At 54.2% G+C, this 18,922-nt stretch overlaps 7 protein-coding genes across 7 annotated transcripts; 3 read left to right on the top strand and 4 right to left on the bottom strand.

Annotated features, from left to right (window-relative positions):
• Positions 1-391: 391 nt before the first annotated feature.
• On the bottom strand, positions 392-2,906 carry SCP_1203540 (hypothetical protein; the record flags this gene model as incomplete). Its single annotated transcript, XM_027763236.1, has 3 exons — positions 392-1,033; positions 1,086-2,362; positions 2,420-2,906. The coding sequence occupies 3 exons, from the start codon at positions 2,904-2,906 to the stop codon at positions 392-394; spliced, it is 2,406 nt and encodes an 801-aa protein (XP_027619037.1).
• Positions 2,907-3,874: 968 nt separating this feature from the next.
• On the bottom strand, positions 3,875-5,768 carry SCP_1203530 (Flap endonuclease GEN 1; the record flags this gene model as incomplete). Its single annotated transcript, XM_027763235.1, has 8 exons — positions 3,875-4,276; positions 4,340-4,734; positions 4,783-4,840; positions 4,896-5,037; positions 5,089-5,204; positions 5,259-5,505; positions 5,567-5,679; positions 5,745-5,768. The coding sequence occupies 8 exons, from the start codon at positions 5,766-5,768 to the stop codon at positions 3,875-3,877; spliced, it is 1,497 nt and encodes a 498-aa protein (XP_027619036.1).
• Positions 5,769-6,038: 270 nt separating this feature from the next.
• On the bottom strand, positions 6,039-6,660 carry SCP_1203520 (hypothetical protein; the record flags this gene model as incomplete). The annotated part of the gene is made up of 2 exons (XM_027763234.1): positions 6,039-6,207; positions 6,263-6,660. 2 exons carry the CDS (start codon positions 6,658-6,660, stop codon positions 6,039-6,041), a joined length of 567 nt encoding a protein of 188 aa, XP_027619035.1.
• Positions 6,661-6,727: 67 nt separating this feature from the next.
• On the bottom strand, positions 6,728-10,165 carry SCP_1203510 (hypothetical protein; the record flags this gene model as incomplete). The annotated part of the gene is made up of 12 exons (XM_027763233.1): positions 6,728-6,738; positions 6,807-6,954; positions 7,018-7,376; positions 7,438-7,583; positions 7,644-7,958; positions 8,015-8,443; positions 9,216-9,312; positions 9,363-9,627; positions 9,677-9,785; positions 9,832-9,962; positions 10,041-10,048; positions 10,090-10,165. 12 exons carry the CDS (start codon positions 10,163-10,165, stop codon positions 6,728-6,730), a joined length of 2,094 nt encoding a protein of 697 aa, XP_027619034.1.
• Positions 10,166-10,597: 432 nt separating this feature from the next.
• Positions 10,598-11,143, top strand: SCP_1203500 (hypothetical protein; the record flags this gene model as incomplete). The annotated part of the gene is made up of 2 exons (XM_027763232.1): positions 10,598-10,629; positions 10,879-11,143. The coding sequence occupies 2 exons, from the start codon at positions 10,598-10,600 to the stop codon at positions 11,141-11,143; spliced, it is 297 nt and encodes a 98-aa protein (XP_027619033.1).
• Positions 11,144-14,569: 3,426 nt separating this feature from the next.
• On the top strand, positions 14,570-15,433 carry SCP_1203490 (hypothetical protein; the record flags this gene model as incomplete). Its single annotated transcript, XM_027763231.1, has 1 exon — positions 14,570-15,433. The coding sequence occupies one exon, from the start codon at positions 14,570-14,572 to the stop codon at positions 15,431-15,433; it is 864 nt and encodes a 287-aa protein (XP_027619032.1).
• Positions 15,434-15,530: 97 nt separating this feature from the next.
• On the top strand, positions 15,531-18,869 carry SCP_1203480 (Retrovirus-related Pol polyprotein from transposon TNT 1-94; the record flags this gene model as incomplete). Its single annotated transcript, XM_027763230.1, has 1 exon — positions 15,531-18,869. The coding sequence occupies one exon, from the start codon at positions 15,531-15,533 to the stop codon at positions 18,867-18,869; it is 3,339 nt and encodes a 1,112-aa protein (XP_027619031.1).
• Positions 18,870-18,922: the final 53 nt, after the last annotated feature.

The raw sequence follows: 18,922 nt of genomic DNA, 5'->3' as shown, positions 1-18,922 counted from the left end.
CCTGCTTCACCAGTCCAAACCACCGCATGACCTGTGCACGGCGTAGAAACCACATTAACACGTTGGTTGCATTCCGGACACCGTCCCGGTCTGTTTGCTCCGTGGAACATCTCCAGCCAATTTGCAAACCTCAAGGGGCAACACTTAGGCCCCAGTGGGGGCGAGTCCAGCAATTGCGACATCGATCGTTCCACGAACCGTCAGGCTCGCAACATATACAGACAGGCACAGAACCGTATAATACAAATCCTAAATCAGTTTCACATCGGCGCATGACTCGAGTTAGTGCACGCAAGTACATATAATAACCCAAATGACATAAAGAGGAAGCGGCTCACTGTACGAACCCCCCCTCGAAAAAAAGGACGCAGACAACAGGATGAAACTCAGCTCAGAAGACCTCCACCGTCGATGACGACGGCCCCTGGCCCGCCATCGTATACATCTCCCCTACCCCCACGCCGGTACCCGCACCCACGCCGTCCCCGGCCCACTCCTCGCACGCACCTTCGCGCTCACCAACCTGGGCGGCCGCACATGTCTCGAGCACCCACGCGATCTCCCCCGCGGCCCCCGCGGCCGTGACGCGGTACGCAGGGGCTAGCCGCTTTGATGCGTCCAAGAGCACCTCCTGAATGAGTGTGAGGAGCGTAAGGTCGCTCGGGCACACCTTAAGAGGTGGCGGAGGTGGGGAGGCGCCGGGAGCAGCGGACGAGGACGACACGTACCCGAACGCTGTTGCAGACGAGTTCGCGCCTGTATCCGAGCAGGGGTGTGGTACGGTGGAGGCGGTGGGTGGTGTGATTTGGGAGGATGAGCCCAGGGGGTTGGCGGAGTTGATTGCGGAGACGTATGAGGAGGCGGAGGAGAGGATTACCTCGGAGGCGGAAGGGGACGACCAGACGGACGAGGGCGGAATCCCACAGCGGTCGAAGAGATAGTCGCGCGCGATAAGGAGTGCCGGCTCCGCGAAAGCCCAGAGCCATGTCCGCTGTGAGGAGATAAGCCAGTCCGCCGCATCGACAATGCGCGTCTGAACACCAAACGTCAAGACACGGACTAAAGGATGCGGGAAAAATACGCACCACCGCGACGTGCATCGACGTCTTGCGCAGTGAGCACCGCGCAGGGTCCTGATAGTCGAACTTTACCGCCATCCCGTAGTAGATCAGGTGCAGCACCCGACCGATCGTCTCCCGTACGCATACTTCGTCCTCCCCACCGCCCGACTCCGAACGCGCACCCATCTCCGTCCCCTTCGCGTACTGCAACAACGCCTCCTGTGCAAGCGGACTCGTCTGCATCCACTCGCGCACACGCAGGCACAGCGGGACATCCACATACATCGCGAGCTGTCCTACATCCGGCCGTTGGTCAGCGACCTGAGTCTTCGCTTCTGCGAGCAGGCTCTCGAGGTCCAGCACCAAGCTCACTAGGCCATCGAACTCCGTTTGAAAGGTGTCCATTTTGCCATCGTCTGTGACACCCTCAGTCGCAGCGGGGATGCCTGCCACACCGACGCCGATCTGCGAGCAGGAGAGCCCGAGCCCGACGATGCCGCGCCCCCAGAGCCAGCCGACGCGTGCAAACCACCGCTTGCGGGAAGCGGGAAAAGAGGGGGCTTCGACCATGTCGCGCGCGAGGCGTAGCCAGGTCGCGGACTCTTTCGTCGGAGATGAGGAAGAAAAGACGGAGCGCGCGGTCAGGTAGAGCATCGCGGCCGTCGTGAGGGTCGTATCGTCTATGAGCACGCCCAATTGAGTGGGGTACGTTGTGGAATCTTGGGGAGACGAATAAACGGATGATCCGTTTGGAGAAGAAGAGGAGGAGGAAGCCTGCTCGGAGAGGACTGCGAAATAGGCGGGCATGGCTTGATTTTGGGCGGCGAGATAAGCTTGGCACGGTTCTGGCGCTTCGGAAGGGGTGAGAATAGTGACGGTAGATAACGCCTCGAGGGCGTTCATGAAGAATGAGGCATGGATAGAGGTGGACTTGCTAACGGCGCAAGCTGCGATAACCTGTTGAAGGTATGGAAGCGGAAATAGAGGTACGAAAGCGTGTGCGGCTAGTAGGCCAGGCAAAACCGGGATACTTGGTGGCATCGCAAGGACTGGTGGTCGGTGCTGTGCTGGTGATTGATATGATTGGGAGACAAGATTCGGGGCTGTAAGCTGTGGTGGGATAGATAACGCTGACTGCATGTTATCGAAGACTACGGGGGTGTAGTTCATCTGCGCGAAGGGATTCTCAAGAAGAGCTTTGGGACTTGATAGAATGCTGGCGAAGATGGGATCCACCGTCAGAGTGACGTCGTCGAACGACTCGGGCATCTGATTGGGGTAATATGATGAATATGAACATTCTGTATTTTCGTTTGTCAGAGGCTTTCTACACGATTCAAGAACGGCAATGACAATACCTGCGGTTCCTGAGGAAGGCATAGTGACGGGCGTGATCCAGTGTGAAGAGGGCGAGAGAGTATGTGAGTGAGACGAGCTGTCTGACGCAGGCGAGATGTCTCTCGTGGACACCGTGGTATCCGTGCTCTCTCCGGTTCGGAGAACAAGAGGCACCTGAGTAGGCCTAGATGATGATTGGTGACACGAAGAAGCCATCAGCGTCGGGGAGGGAGTGGACAAGTGACGTCGCTGCCTCGGTGCCTCGTCCACGGAATCGGCGTCGGACTTCTTGCGCTTGAAACCTTTAGGAGGCCCGGATTTGTTCCTGCCCTGCACGTAATGGCAGGGCTTCTCGTAGAGAGCACAATTGCTACAAGAGGGGGTGCTCCCGTCGCAGCGCAACTTGCGCTGCCGGCAGTGGTCGCAAGCATTCGGCATCTTTTGGCGCTCAGGGGCTTTGTACGGTATTGGGAGAAGCACGGTGGTCAAGCTTTCTGTGGGCGACATTGCGGTGCGTGGGTCTCCAGAAGAATGCAAGTGTTTCTTCGCACAATCCAGGATGGAAGGGGACAGGGGTAAGAGCTGCGGGTGAGATGAGCGCAGAAGGAAAGAATGCGGAAGCGGAGTAGGCGCCCACAAGGGATCTTGTAGCACCGGCGATCACCCTTGTGAACTCTTAAGTCCGAGGACCATAGCTATAGCTACTACTACTCGTATATAACCACAAGTACTGCTGAAGGTTTACGTGCGTATCGAATGGCTGAACCGTCGGCTGCATTCAGAAGACTGACATTGATCGTAAGAATCAGATCGCACAGTCTCCATTGTATGGGTACTTATGTCGCAGGATTTACTGCCGACCTGCCTTATCGGGCCGGCCGAGCGCGGGCGCCCGGTTCGCCTCCCCTTATCTGGTCCCGCGCCCAACGCAGCCGATCCGACCACGTGCCCACCGGGGCGTGCTGCACGTGCGCCCGACGCGCGTCGTTCCTCAGAGTTAGCGCTGCCGCCACGGTGAACTGTCGGCCCTCCAGCCCCCGCCTTGCGACCGGCGTAGCTCGCGCGGGTCAGTTTTCGTAAGGAGGTGACCGCCCTCCCTGCATTCTCCTCCCTTCTGGCTCTTGATCCGTGCTTCCAGATCTTACCCACACCCCTTCGTGCCTTCGCTTTGGGCCCGCCACTCTATCACATCTCCCCGTCCTCTCTTCTCGTCTTCTCGCTCCCGTTCTGCAATCGGGGACTGCAGGACTCACATGGCTGACCTGTCCTGCCCATTTTCTTTTTTTTTCCTACATCCATCTTCTTGCGCCGGCGTCATGATATGCTCTTCACCGTCACGCCGTGCAAACCCACTTTGCTTTTGCAGGAGGGCCCTGCCTCTGTGAGCACACACTGCGGGTCCACCATCTGCTTGATTCCTCGAAGGCCTAGATACAGTACACACACTATATGTAGATTCTGTTGTATATACATGATTACAATCCATCTTCTTCCTCCGAAAGGCCCGTGAGATCAACAACTCCCTTGCATTGGATCATCCAGTCTTCGCTCGAGGCTTCACCACCACTTCGGGAAGGCCCTGATTTGGCCGGAGGATAGTCTGTGAGAGTGCGGGGCACTTCATGCCCCGCGGAGACCGCCGCCGCTGACGTTTCGCGGGGCATGACGATACACCTCGGGATCCATACCAACAATGTAGCTGGTACCTTCGCATCCGGGTTCGCCTTCACCCCGCCATGTTCAATCGCCTTCCGTAGCCCTGTCTTCGCCCAGCCGACAAACAGAGCCGTTTTAACTTTGACTCGCAGGCAGGGCACACCGCCGCGGTTGTGCGCCTCCGGCTGAGTTGTGATGGTCTTCTTCGGCTTGACCCAGCACTAGACATAAGATATTATGAGGTCATTGGAGCACCCTCCAATGTAGGCTGAAATACTACATACCTGCTCGGCAGAAGGGGCAAACTGGACACCTTCTGAGTTCACACTCATCGCCCTCTCCAGAAACAGCCTGATGGCAAGTCCAGGCCAGAGCACACTGTGAAACTTTTGCAATACTCCCTCCTCCGAGAGACCCCATGTGAAGTACCTTGTACAGAGCTCGGCCAGATGACTGACATCGATGTTTGAGTCCCGGCAGAATCGCGCAGCTCCATATGGACCGTAGAATCCTACAGAGACCACTGGATATGCTAAGGCACGCACGACGGTCGGGTCAGGAAAGTTGCACGGGACATTATCAGCCAACTTCTTGTGCCGCTGACCGAGATAGCCAGAGGGATCCATCTGCAGGTAGAAAACAAGCTCGTCCCTCCACGAGCGTAGGAAATGTGCTTGGCCTGCACTGTCATGTTCGAAGCATTGGAACGACTCGAGGAGTTTCTCACCGAGCCCATATCTTGCTAGACCAACTGCAATTGATGATCCACAACCCAAGAGACCAGGCTGTGATGGACAAAGTCAAAAGCACAGGATGGCTGGAGAATGGCCAATGACTTACCTCGTCGTAATCATTCCCACACAGAAGGCCATACAGAATCAATCCACCGCGCGTCTTCAAACCGATCTCAGGATTGCTGAATATTGCACTCATCCTGTACATCGCGATAGGAGGATCTTCCTCACCGGCTTTAAACTTGGGGCTGCAGTCAATTTGTTAGAACCCTTCTCTCGCAGGTGCCACATAAGCTTACTTTCGAATAACCACCCGAGCACCAAACAGAAGGACATCACTGTCTTCGGTCAAGATAGCGTCAATGATACCGGTCTGATTCATGCACGCAAGTTCTGCTTCGGCCTCTCCGGGTGCCTGTGAACAAAGTCAGCACCGTGTATACTTCAAGTCAATTATGTGGAGGCAGACCATGTGCCAGTCAAACCTGACTGCATGGACAAACAATTTCATACTTTCCACCATCCAATGACCTGCCTTGATCACCTTCGTGCCCCTCTTCAGATCAGGTCGTTCAGGGCCATCAAGAACAAAGATCAGATGTACGGGTGACTTCAAGTATTGCAGGAGACGAAACAGCATGGTCCGCAGCTCAGGATTTTCACCAGACTGCGCATGGCTGACTGCGAACTTGTGCTGCAGCGCATGAAGCCAGATGCTGGGTTAAATTACTGTAAGCGGCCTGCCTTGGTGCGTATTTCACTCAGATAGGACTATACCTGGCATCCACGCCAATGCAATATAACCTCGGCCCAGATCCATACTTCTCTTCAAACCCATCCTTCAAACTCAAAGCTCTTATCGTGGTTTGCTCACGTGCAGGCTTGACGAGCTTTGTTCAGTGTGCAAACAGGTCAGTGTATTTGGTTGATTGCTGGCACCGGGAGCGTAGCATACCGTCCAGAGGTGCTGAATACCCATCTTAGTACTGTTGCCCTTCAGTTCGCCATGTACAGGTGTCAGTTTGAAGCGCACACTTGACAGGAGGCACTGATGTATGGCACTGGATGTGCGAAATTGCTTCCGAGTCCGCTGCAAGATTCGATCGTACTCTCAGATCTGAAGATCTGGGCTTGCTGGCGAGTTGTTCACTCGAAGTGATTCTGCCTGACAGTTACTGATAGGGGATAGTCTGAGACAGATCGTAATTTGGACTCCAGGGAGCTTCGACAGACTATGTAGTACAGGTCACTAATTATCTGAGGTGGTTTCCCGCTCTTGCGGTGAACCATTTTTGCTTCGTCGCTGGACCAGCTCGCCCCGTTGCAACAGCTTGAGTCTGATTGCATGAAGCAACACTTTCATGCCCTTCTCTGCCTCCGGATATTCTTGGAGAAACTGGCTATCATCGTGCCCAAGCCTGTTGAGCAGCATGTGAGTTTCATGTGTCGGTTTGACAGTATCCAGATAGTTACCTTTCATACTCCAGGGCAACCATGCGCCTGTCTGTTCTTTTTTGTGCAAAGGAAACCCTGTTGACGCCTGTGTACCATTCTTGAGGCCAATCCTTCAGGGCATATCCAGTGGTAGGATCAACTTCTTCCCACTGCTTCACGGCTTCCCGCCATGCCGAACCACGACTTGGACGTGGGAGATCTGGGATGCATACACCACGCAGTGCGGGCACGGGGCGCCCTCCGTGGGGCAACACAGCAGAGACCGGTGTCCTTGTAGAAGTTCCCCCAGTCTGTACAGGAGCAGTGGTCATCCCAGTCCGTTCATGGGCTACAATCTGTGAGTGGTCCGTCAATGGTTCCACTTGCTGGAGAAGTGTATTGATCAAGGGATGATTGGGGTGATCGAGCACAGTCATTGCCAATGAACTTGCCTGCGGTCCAACAACATGATCCAGGCTAGCAACTGCAGCCTGAACTTGTAGTTCACGTAGTCGCTGTGACAGATCAGTCATTGTCACGACAAGGCCAGTCATTTCCCTTGTTACGTCCATCTTGAATTCACGGATTTCTGCAGCAGTGACCGGAGCTGTCAGGATGTGATCGCCCATGAAGCTACGGTCAGCTTCGCGTGGAAGCGGGTGAAGAGCATCACTGTGTGTGGTCTCATAAGTGTTTAACTCATCAAGTAGATAGCGAATAAGTGTGTCGACCTGTCAATGATAAGCAGTAAGTGCGAACTCAATGTTTAAATGATATATACTCTGAAGACTCACATTTTCTCCTTCAGCCCATCCGCCCCACCAGCGTACAGTGCTCAGAGACCATCTTTCTCCTAAGGGACAGAACATAAAATGGTACTGAGCCCCACCTCGGCGAAAACAGTGCGTAGAGTATTCAACATGGAGACCAACCGCCATGGCAAATTCATTGAGATATTTTTGCACAACATCATGATCGATACCTTTCTGTGTCTGAACTGTTCCGTTCACAGAAATTGTTGGGAAAATGAACTCCTCCGGTCCGAGCCTTCGGTTCAGAAGATGAGTCTCGAGGAAAGATATCCAGTGGCGCAGGTGAGTGTACATGTCAATCTCCGGTGTCTTCTTCTGCTCGTAAATCTCATACACATTGCCTAATGAAGTGTTTATGGTGAGCATGCCATGAGCCGGTAGGTGAGTCTACTAACAACTCACCTACCAAGGCACCATCACCACCTGACTTTCGAGTCCAACCCTTTCGATTCTCGAGTTTCACAAGGTCATGAGGTATATGATAGGGCGCTTTTCCTTCGCAGTCTGGGGTGTAATGTTTCCGTTGCAGGCTACAGAGCTCAATATTTCTGGTGGCCCGGAACTGTCAATCCTTGCTACGTCTTGAACCTCATGCTGATACCACTGACCTTGTCCAGATTGTGAATCCAGATGTCATGAATGCACGCATCATCAAATGCTTCGTGACATCCTGCATGGTGCCCAGGTCCGTGATCTCTTGTTGCGTCCATTCAGATGGGCATGCTTGCTCTGACCACATCATTAGCTTTGTCATGTTCTCCAGGGTCATCGCCTCTGCATGATTCCGAGAACCTCCTCCTGAACGTGCCTTGTTCTCAATAGCATGACGCAGATCTTGCACTCGAGCCGCCATGGCCGGGTTTCCAGAAACATGGTCACTGGCTTTGTCGTATGCATACGGACCACGGTAAGTCTCATTGGCCCTGGTCCATTCTATAATGTGAGTGACTGTAGCACCGATGTAGAAGACACTACTCACATCATCTCCCAGTACTTCTTGAATGCAGAGTACGTGGAGTTCCCTGTCGATTCTCCGAGATTTTGATTGAAACATTTCTCCACCAGGAACAGCTCAAGAGCAAGGGCAGAGTATTGGTTTGGCGGGTTGTCAAATGCCACTTGCAGCTGCTCATAGTCCACCGGTTCACCATCCACATCCTCCACTCCAATGCCACCTTCACCACCTGGATGGCTCGCCTTCTGCTTCCCCACAAGCTCCAACAAAAAGTCCTTCCCCCGTCGAATGTAGCCATCGTAAGAGTTCCTTGTGCTTTTAGACTGCATCCAATCTTTTTTACCAGTGTCGCGCAGAGTTTGCAAAGTCGCCATGTCCGCTGCAGGTTCGCCATTGCGGGGCTTCATGCGACGGCTCTTCCTGGGCTTCGTCTTGTTGACAGCAGCTTTCTGCCTAGCCATCAGGGCTCAGCCGTAGAATGCCATGCAGAGAATGTGAGAGGGCATGAAGATGGGCAGTGAAGATGTCTCGGCCCTCCCGGTGACGGAAGCAAATCTTGTCGGACGTCATCTCCCGAGACTACCTCTCTCAAATACTGTATGGGGTACTAACATTCATATTGCTACCCAACGTATGGAGTTACATCTGCTATTAATTGTCCCCCACTCTGCCTGGTGATGAGAATGCGAAAGACCCACATGTGGCACATTCTCTGGACATGCTCCAACCTGTCCCATGCATTTCACATTAAATTGGCCGCATTGGTACGTTGGCATTCCCACCACGGTTCATGCAGCAACAGTGCTCACGGCACTTCCCTACTGGTCCTTCGGTGGTGTCCGAATGTCCGCGAACCTGGAGACATCTGTAAGAGCAGTCCCATTACGACCCTTCCTAGGCATGAGTCATGTGGAGGTGGTCTCGCGGTGTCGAAGGAGCGACAGAGCGGCCAGCTGTGGTTGAAGTCACTCAAGGGCGGCGAATGCATGATGAAGGAGGGCGAGTGCGGACGAGGCTGCCAAAGCACTCGATCACCTCTGGCGTTCACCTTTATCCCTGCTACCTATGGTTAGCACCGAGATCCTCAAGAAAATGGTGGAGAATACTCACTGGCTGGCACAACGCGTGACTGTTAAGAATTGATAGGCTAATGATCCTCGTGCATGCGAGCTGCTGGGCACCGGGCATCCTCGTGATGGTCATCGTCTTACTCGGATGAGCACACCAGAATGTTGGTCGGTCGGGAGTAGAACATCGGGTAGGTCGCAGGGAGTGGAAATATCCAATTAGGACCGTGGACAACTGTCTGTGGTGAGATGACACTGCACGAACAGTCAGTACAAGGTAAGCAACAGACCACGGCGGTACTGACCATTGTTATACCCGCTGCCGTCCTGCACGTTGGCGATGACAGCACCGCTCTCCTTACCGCCACGGCTGAAATTATGCTGCTGGAAGGACGTGTAGAAACGCTGCGTGACCGAGGCATTGACGTACTTCTTCGCCTCATCGAGTGAGTCCATGCGGTCCGTCTCCTTGGGAGCGTACGTGTAATTGAAGACCAGGTCCACGCTAGCATCCGGGCGATAGTTGGACAGCCAGCTGTTGTGCTCTTCCCAGTTCTCATGGACGAAGACCTACAAATAATGTCAGCCACGCTGGAACTCATACGGTCAGTTTACCCACATTGTTGCCCCATGTCGTCGTGGTGTTCCGGAACTTCTGGCAGTGTTCTGGTTTGAAGCCAACGGAAACAGGGTCCACGTAATAAGGCAAAGAATGCCATCCAAAGGGACTGGTCAGTGAGTCAAAGTTCTCCTTCTGAAGGAGCGGTTGCCGACGATGATGGGTCGTTGAAGGTGGTATGCTCAGACATCAAGTATGGCGTATCCACATGTGCCCAATTCCACTCGTATAATTGAGGTAGTGAACCAAGGGCCTCCTTCTCTCCTTCGCAACCATTGAATATGACCTGGCCAGCTGAGACAGCCAGAGTTCGCGGACCAACCGTCAGACAGAATGACATTTCCGGGCGAGTGGGGGTACGCACCTCCTGGACTTGTCCCACCACTCAGGCTTGGTGGTGGTCTCATACTCACCTCCCCAGCCCTCACCCATTCCACCGAGCTCACCCCAACTGCTGGGCCCTGTCGCAGCCGCCTTCTTGATGAACATGGCGACGCGTGGAAGTGGCAGAGGATCTCGAGCTGGATGTCACGCCTGGGCTGTGTGGTGCCCCGGAACATGGGCAGGGAGCCGACGATGACTGCGTGGAGAACATTGCCATGCCGGTGATGTGGCGGAGGATGTGGAGGTCGATGTCATGCCCGGGCTGCATGAACATGGGACGCCGGGGAAGTGGCAGAGGATCTCGAGCTCGATGTCGCGCCTGGGCTGCGGGCTGTGTGGTGCTCCAGAACATGGCAAACCTTGAATGCCTCCTCGATCGCTGCTGGGCCCTGTCGCAGCCCCCCTCTCGATGAACATGGTGATGCCATGGAAGTGGCAGAGGATCTGGAGCTCAATGTCGCGCCCGAGCTGCGTGGTTCCCCAGAACAAGGGCGAGAAGCCAGCCCACGATGAGCAATCGTGGAGCATTTCGTTGCAATGTTCCTCAGCGGGACGCCGGCGGTGGTCAAGTGAGTGGTTTGCGTGCTCGTTCGTGTAGTGTGGACACTGAGGTGTGGTGGGTGATAGCCAGCTGATTGTGTCGTCGCTGTATGCGCCCGGGAAAGAGGTCGATACACTGTCTGTGAGTTACTTCCGACTCTGTCTGGTGCGCATATATTCAATTTATTGATTCGCGGTGGCTGTGAAGGTTTTTCTCCTTGTACAATGTGAGCTTTCGTCGCGTTCTCATTTGGGTGATGATGCTGACCTGTCAGCAGCCCCCTTCTCGATGAACATGGTGACGCCGTGGAAGTGGCGGAGGATCTGGAGCTCGATGTTGCGCGCCCGAGCTGCGTGGTGCCCCGGAACAAGGGCGGGGAGCCAGCCCACGATGACTTTCATGCAGTGGACTGGTTCGCATTCATGCTCATCACGGCAAGCTTCATGATCTGCGTCGTGTTCCTACATGACGTAGGCGGCATTGTTGTGCACCTGGCCCCAGGAGAGGGTGATGGGGTTGAGAAAGAGAGGGGACAGCACTGAGAACAAGACGGCGGACGTGTTTGGTGGCATGGGGAAGATACTCGAGGGCAGCGGTGGGGAGGTACTTTCGGAGAAGTCGAGCGAGGGTGCAAGGGGGCGATGGACGGACATCCCGGTGGTGAGTGAAGTGACTCGTTCTCCTCCATGGTTTTACAGCGCCCCTTCGTCGTTCTCCTCACGACTCGGGTTTCTCACCCTGCTGTATGCGCAAGCAGCCTCGCAATGGCCCAGGTTTTCCGATTGAAAATTTCTAAAAATTCAATGTCCTGTGAGCTGGGCGGGGACGTTTGCGTAGAATCCGTAGTACGCGTGAATTCATTCCTTGGCGGGGCTGCTGGTCGAGGAGTAAGAGGCACCGGGCTAAAAGCCACCGGTGAATATTGCAAGCTTCGTCGACCCGCTGCCTGTGCTCTTGGTGGGAAACCACTTCCGTAAGATCTGAGGGTGTCAGCTACATGTCAAGGTTCGCATTCAGCGTGGCGGTGGTCAGGATGACGGGAATCCCATTCGTGTTTGGCTCGGCACAGGGTGGTCGACTCAGGACGATGGGAATCTTGTTCACATTCAGCCTGGTTGACATGCGCCCACCTTTGCAGGTTTACACACGCACCACCAGGAGGTGTATATCAGCAGATATATAGATAGGAGGACGGACGAGGTGGTTTGGGCGACGATGCAAATGAGTATTGCCCAAATGGGAAGGTTTTCCGGCAAGTCCCGGGACATGGTTCAACGGCAGGGCTTTACATGCAGGAGGATGCATTGTATACCTATCCACTGCTACAAAAAATTGTTATGACTCCAAGGGAAACTGCTTTGTATGGGTCCTCATCAGGGCCAAGTCACTCCATGGCTCACAGGCCATATTTTGGACCTAACGAGTCTCTGGGCCACTGGATTTACGCGAAAAGTCTTCGTAAGTGCTCCTGTTGGTGGCGTAAGTTGAGAGCCACTTTATTTTACAGTAAATCGAGCACGATTTACAGACACGTGATGTGCTAGAATTACTAGCCATTAAACAAGGCCATTCATTGCTACTACCACAAACGGTACCATACTCAGGCCCCGAAATATTGTTGTAAGTCCATCGGCACCGTGTATGAATGCCTTCTGAAATAAGAGAATGATCCACTTCCACTGTGCATCAGCAAATAATAATCCTACATGGTAAGCCCCATTCAACTGCCTTATGCTCTCCATGCATGGTTAATTTTGGTCTATCCTCCGTGCAGCCCTGCGTCTAGGACACATGGATACGCACCTACGCGCATATGCTACTGTGCACCGTGCATACGTGCTCGATCCTGATCTTCCCTCCACCTTCCCTAAATCCATCTGTGTCCGTCTGCTCGTCCGCTCATCCACGCGAAATAGACAAACTCAAGTGCATGTTGTTGAGCCTCAGCATCTCCTCTGTGTCGAACACTCGAACACTCACGAGACACTGCAGACAGTGCGAGATAGCAAGGACGGCATCGCCCTCACTGCAAGTTTGACCGACCGACCCTGATGTAGAATGCCCAACTATGGAGAGCAACCAGGGACGTGTCAATATTCACGTTAGTCCATCATTCCGCGTGCCTGAACTGCGAATATGTACACCGTTGCGCTCATATGAATTTTCCATTACACGGACGCTGTCTGCCCGCCCATCAGCCTTCAATGCTCACCTGCAACAACTGAGCCAGGCAGGCTCACTGTCGCACAAAGTGCGGAGACAGAGATGTCCCATGAGGTCGCAGCCAGCTCCTCGAAGTCGATGCAGTGCACGAAATGCAATCTGGCCGACTGTAACCTGCACGCATGCCTCGCGCATGCAATCCACCACTGCATCAACCATTGCCTCACCACTACGTAATGCCTCTCACCTATCCACTCCACTCACAATGTGTAGAATGTATTGTGTAGATACATTCTCCTCCAGCTCATGCCATAGTTGTGGCCGGAAGCAAGCCTATGTGGATATGGCAGTACTGTTTTTACTCTTATTGAGTACATCATATTTTGAGAACGGCTTGGGTCTACTGCATAGAATAGCATCCTGTAGGATTGTACTGAAATCGTTAATCTACGGGTCGAACTGGATGAAGTCTCGGTCCAGCCATAACCTGCAGTTGCCTAAACTTCTGCACATAACATCAGGTGAGCATTTATTCAAGTCTGGGATTTTTTCTCTATAATATTCTGTCCCAAAGCATTATGAGTCACAGAATTACTAACTTGTTCTTCCTGTGGTGAAGTTTCTCGACCAGTTCGCTTATGGCAGACATAGAGAAGGGTGCCGGATGGGAGAGACTGATGCATTTGCAGCTCATGGGGGAAAGAACACTCGAGTTATGCAATCCCAATGGACAAATACCATTAATTCATGTTTGTTGGTACCTGCTAATATACACCAAATCTACATTTCACACGTAGCGTGATAGTCCATCGGGAAAGTCTGCGCGAAAACAGACAGTGGGCTGCAGGGTGAACACTGCAAAATAAAACTAATCCAAACCACCCGGGTGCACAGATGGAGAGAAGAAAGAGCCCTGCGTGTGCACGACACAATTGGGAGTCCACGAAGACCGCAGGACTGACATCGGGCGGGTCGCTGTCGAGGACGGGCCCTTAAGCGCTGGGCGAACGACAGCGCTTGCCATATTGGGGCGCGCGGGCACTCGCTCGCTTTACGCGCGGGGGAAGGCGAACCGGTTCGGTGCGCGAGCTGGGGCCCGGACCGTTTTACTGGGATTTAGGGTGATAACGTAAATCGTGTCGATTAAACAAACTTATTCCACCGTATGCGTCACGTATGTTCGAATTCTATCAGCATGACGTCCTTTCAGCGATAAGGAGGGGAGTCTGGTAAGGGACGCTGCGCCAGCCCCTAAGAGCCTGGCTGAGTAGGAGGCATGTGATCTCGACGCGTCGACGCGTCCTGGTATGGCGCGTCTCAGAATTCCATTCCTCTCCCTTAAGCCACGGGCCACTTTCTGTTGAAGTACATACATTGCGACACGGGCAGAGTAGTACGGTATTTACGCCACCACGTTACTTACGTAATCACGTAGGTAGTACTGGCGGACGTTCGGACGATGCACCTCAGTCACTCGTTTGCTATCGCACGAGACTGAGGTGAATACTTTCTTTACCTACCTTTTATCTCCTTACTGACCTGTAGTAGCTGTGCTTGGTCCCGCTCTAGGTTAGTATTAATATAGTCACTCGTTTGCTATCGCACAAGACTGAGCTGTGCTTGGTCCCGCTCTAGATCCGTCAGACATCCCCTGGACGCCTTCCCCCCTCGCCGCGTACTCGCAATAGGTTATGAGCCCCGGCTCCAACTGAATCTGACAGCATCGGAAATATCGAGAACTCAATCGCTCGTCATCACCTTCCTTTCCCACAACCTGCTTCTCTCGTTCACACCCCTGTCGAACCATGTCTCTATACCCGCCGATATCTCAGGCCAGCTCCAAAGCTGAGTCGAAGCGCCTCTACGATGTCCCGTTCCTCGAAAGCAATGGCGGAAACTTCCAGACGTGGAAGTACCGCACGACTACCATCCTCCGGTTGCGTGGTCTCTATTCGCTCATCGACGGCACTGAAGCCGACCCCAGAACAGTGGATACTATGAAGAAGGCGGAGTGGGATGTCCGGAACAATGAGGCGCTCGCGCAGATCACGTTGACGCTCAAGGACGAGCCGCTCAACGGTGTGATGTACTCGATGACAGCACAGGATGCTTGGGAGAAGTTGAACAGGCGTTACGAGGGCAGAGGCAAGCAAACCTTAGCCTATCTCATCAGCGACCTTTTCCGCAGCACACTTAGTGACGAGTCGCCGCTAGAGCCGCAGCTCAACACGATGCAGCAGAAGGCCCACATCCTCGAGACGCTCAGGCTAATGCTAGATGACACGCTCATCGCCATCGCTATGGCTATCTCCCTTCCTCCATCCTATTCAACCCTTCGCACTATCCTCATGGCCTCTGACTCGAAACTCACAGTCGAGAAGGTCGTCAACGAGGTCCTTAGCGAGGAGAAGCGACGTGGCGAGACGACCGCAGCATCTGCGCTCATTGCGAAGCATGCTGATACCAAGTCGAAGTCGAAGGGGAAGGACAAGGACAAGAAGAAGAAGGGCAAGTGCGCTTTCTGTGGCTACACTGGTCACACAAAGGACGAGTGTCGGAAGTTCAAGGCGAGCCAGGTGGAGGGCGCCACAGCGAAGGGCGACAAGAAAGCTGAGAAGGCTGCTGATGCAAAGGAATCTGCGAAGATCGCCAGTGTCCAGTGTCGGTGAGGCTGACTCCGAGACACTCCGCCTCTTCGTTGCTGAGGAGTTGGCACGTGGTGATGACCTCCACCGCTGGATTGTTGATTCAGGAGCTTCCTCCCACATGACATCTCACCGCGAGTGGTTCATAAACTGCCGTGCCCTCGCTACACCCAAGCGTGTTTACCTCGAAGATGAGCGCTTTATCCTCGCCGTTGGTATCGGTCAGGTCACACTCTGTGCAGCAGTCGACCATGGCTCAATGAACACTGGCATTGTGCAGGAAGTTCTCCATGTCCCAGATCTCAATGGCAACCTGCTCTCTGTCTCGCAGTTTGACCGCAACAGCTACGATGTTAGGTTCGCTGATGGTACGTGTCGCATCAGCAATGCCCAGGGCCGACTTAGTGCCATTGGGTACATGCGGAGAAATCTCTATGTTCTCGACGTGACCACGCAGCTCCCCGAGCGTACCTACATCCTGCAGGCAAAAGATCTCCCTCCCTCTTACGATGACTCCATGGATGATCCCCCACTCCACGCTTTTGTTGCTAAGGAGACAACATCCAGTGCGAGTGCTCAGGTCTGGCATCGCCGCCTTGGTCACATCTCCGTAGACTCTGTGCTGAAGATGGTGCGAAAGGGAATGGTCAAGGGCATGTCGATCGTCGGAGAAAAGGTGAGTAATGTCACCTGCAAGCCCTGTCTCCATGGCAAGCAGACACGCCAGCCAATCCCGAAGGAGTCGGATGTCGAGAATCCCCGCGTTCTCCATCGCACCTACTCCGATGTCTGTGGTCCCATGCAGACTCAGACACGGTCCGGCCACCGCTATTTCATCACGTTCATCGATGGACACACGCACCACCTTGTCGCCAACCTCATGAAGACGAAGGATGAAGCGCTTTCACACTTCAAAGCTTTTGTTGAACGAGCTGAGGTCGAGACCGGGCAGCGTGCCAATATCCTGCGGACTGATGGCGGCGGTGAGTACGAGTCGAAGGAATTCGAAGTGTACCTAAAGGAGAAGGGCATCCACCATGAAAAGATGAATGCCTACACTCCACAGGAGAATGGCGTTTCCGAGCGGATGAACCGCACCATCGAGGAGATGGCCAGGAGCATGCTCAATGACGCTGGACTGCCGAACACATACTGGGGTGATGCTGTGTTACATGCAGTACACATCCTTAACTCTGTTCCAAGCTGCACTCTCCCTGACAACCTCACACCACACGAGGCCTACACCAGAAACAAGCCGAGCGTGGCGCACCTCCGCGTTTTCGGCTGCAAAGCCTATGTCCACATTCCGAAGGAAAAACGTCAGAAACTCGACTCGAAAACGTTCGAGTGCACGCACCTGGGGTTTGCCGCAAATCGCAAGGCCTACCGTCTGGTTCACAGAGCGACCGGCCGCATCGTCGAATCCCGCGACGTGTATTTCGACGAAGGCACCGAAGTCGCACCCAGTCGTGTCACAATTGACATCACACCTACGCAGGAGGCGCCCGACGCGCGGCCGCAGCTGCCGCCAAGGCCCACTGTCGAAGATGTCCCAGATGAAGATGAGGATGCACCTGCACTCCTGGATGTGGACGACAGCGATGATGAGGATGACAATGACAGCGCGGATGAGGACAGTGACGACGACGTTCCACTGCCCGAAATTAGGCGCCGGCATCACGCCGCGCGCGCCGCGCAGCCACCACCACCTCCTCCCCCGGCTCCAGAACTGCGCCATTCAGGTCGAACGCGCACGGCACCGGTAGCGGCCGATGACGACCGCTATTTCGTGTCCTCCTACACATGGAAACCGAAGGGCCAGGATGATGTGGGTGGAGTGGGCGCTGATGCCGCAGCAGCAGACTCGGAGAATGCAGAGGAAGTGGGCGATGCAGAGAATGCTCACAAAGCCACAAGCTGGGATGAACCACAGACCTACGAGGAGGCGATGTCACGCCCCGATGCTGCGCGCTGGAAGGCTGCATGCGCAGAGGAGCTACACGCATTTGTCAAAGCGGAGCTCTACGACAAAGTGGAGCGCCCGCGGAATCGCAAGGTCATAGACTGCAAGTGGGTCTTCAAGATCAAGCGTGGACTGGACGGTGAAATCGAGAAGTACAAGGCTCGACTTGTTGCCAAGGGCTTTACACAGGTTGAGGGCCTCGACTTCAATGAAACCTTTGCACCCGTCGCAAAGTTCGCTTCTGTCCGAACACTACTTGCTCTTGCTGCCAAGCTCGACCTCGAGATCCACCAGATGGACGTCAAATCGGCATTCCTGAATGGTGATCTTGATGAGGAGATCTACATGAAGGTTCCCTCTGGCTTCCGCAGGTCCAACAGCCTCATCTGGAAGCTGAACAAGGCCCTCTATGGTCTTAAGCAGGCTGGACGTGAGTGGTACAAGAAGATCCGTGCTGAGTTCGAGGCGCTTGGGTTCACCCGCTGCCACTCGGACCACAGCGTGTTCTACAAGAACGATGACGGTATTCTCCTCATTATCGCCATTTATGTCGATGACATGCTCATTCTTTCTGACAACCTCACTGCTGTCACCACCCTCAAGGAAGATCTCAAGTCTCGCTTCGAGATGACCGACCTTGGTGAAGCACGGTGGCTCCTTGGCATGGAAATCGCTCGTGATCGTCCTCGCCGTGTCCTTGAGCTCTCGCAACACCAGTATGTCGAGAAGTGTCTCGCACAACATGGTATGGCCAATTGCCGCCCGGTCAGCACACCTATGGCACAGAACCAGAAGCTCGTCAAGCTCTCGGAGGCGGAGATCGACCCGAAGCCTTACCAGAGCGCGCTTGGCTCTCTCATGTATGCAATGATCGGGACTCGCCCCGACCTTGCATTCACGGTGGGCGCGTTGAGCCAGCATGCTGCAACACCAGGCAAGGAGCACTGGATTGCTCTTATGCGAGTCTATCGCTACCTGCGTGGGACAGCAGACAAGAAGCTCGTCTATTGTGGCACTACCAAGGAGAAGAAACCCCTTCTCAGATACGTGGATGCAGATTGGGCAGCGAACGTCAACAACCGTCGATCGGTCACAGGTTTTGTTTTCCTCATATCAGAAGGCGCTGTCAGCTGGTCTTCAAAGAGGCAGCACTCGACGGCGCAGTCCAGCACTGAAGCTGAGTATATGGCTGGAGCTCATGGTACAAAGGAAGCAGTCTGGCTTCGCGCTTTCCTCTCGGAGATTGGACAGGTTCAGAAGGGCCCTACTCCATTGCTCATCGACAATCAGTCCGCCATCGCGCTATCCAAAAATGCTGCTTTCCATGAACGCACCAAGCACATTGCCGTCCGCTACCACTTCATCCGCGAGAAGTATGACTCCGGCGAGATCGAACCTGAGTACGTTCCTACCGGAAATCAGGTTGCTGATGTCTTGACGAAGGGGCTTCCTCGTGAGAAGCATGAGAAGTTTTCAGCGGGGATGGGCTTGGCTTAAGTATTTTCATTTATATACTCTATTCCCTGTCACCCTGAGTGGGCGTGTTGAAG

This window comes from Sparassis crispa (genome assembly GCF_003851025.1).
Source record: "Sparassis crispa DNA, contig_000010F, whole genome shotgun sequence".
In the NCBI taxonomy this organism is placed as follows: domain Eukaryota; kingdom Fungi; phylum Basidiomycota; class Agaricomycetes; order Polyporales; family Sparassidaceae; genus Sparassis; species Sparassis crispa.
This window is presented reverse-complemented; position numbering and strand designations above follow the sequence as displayed.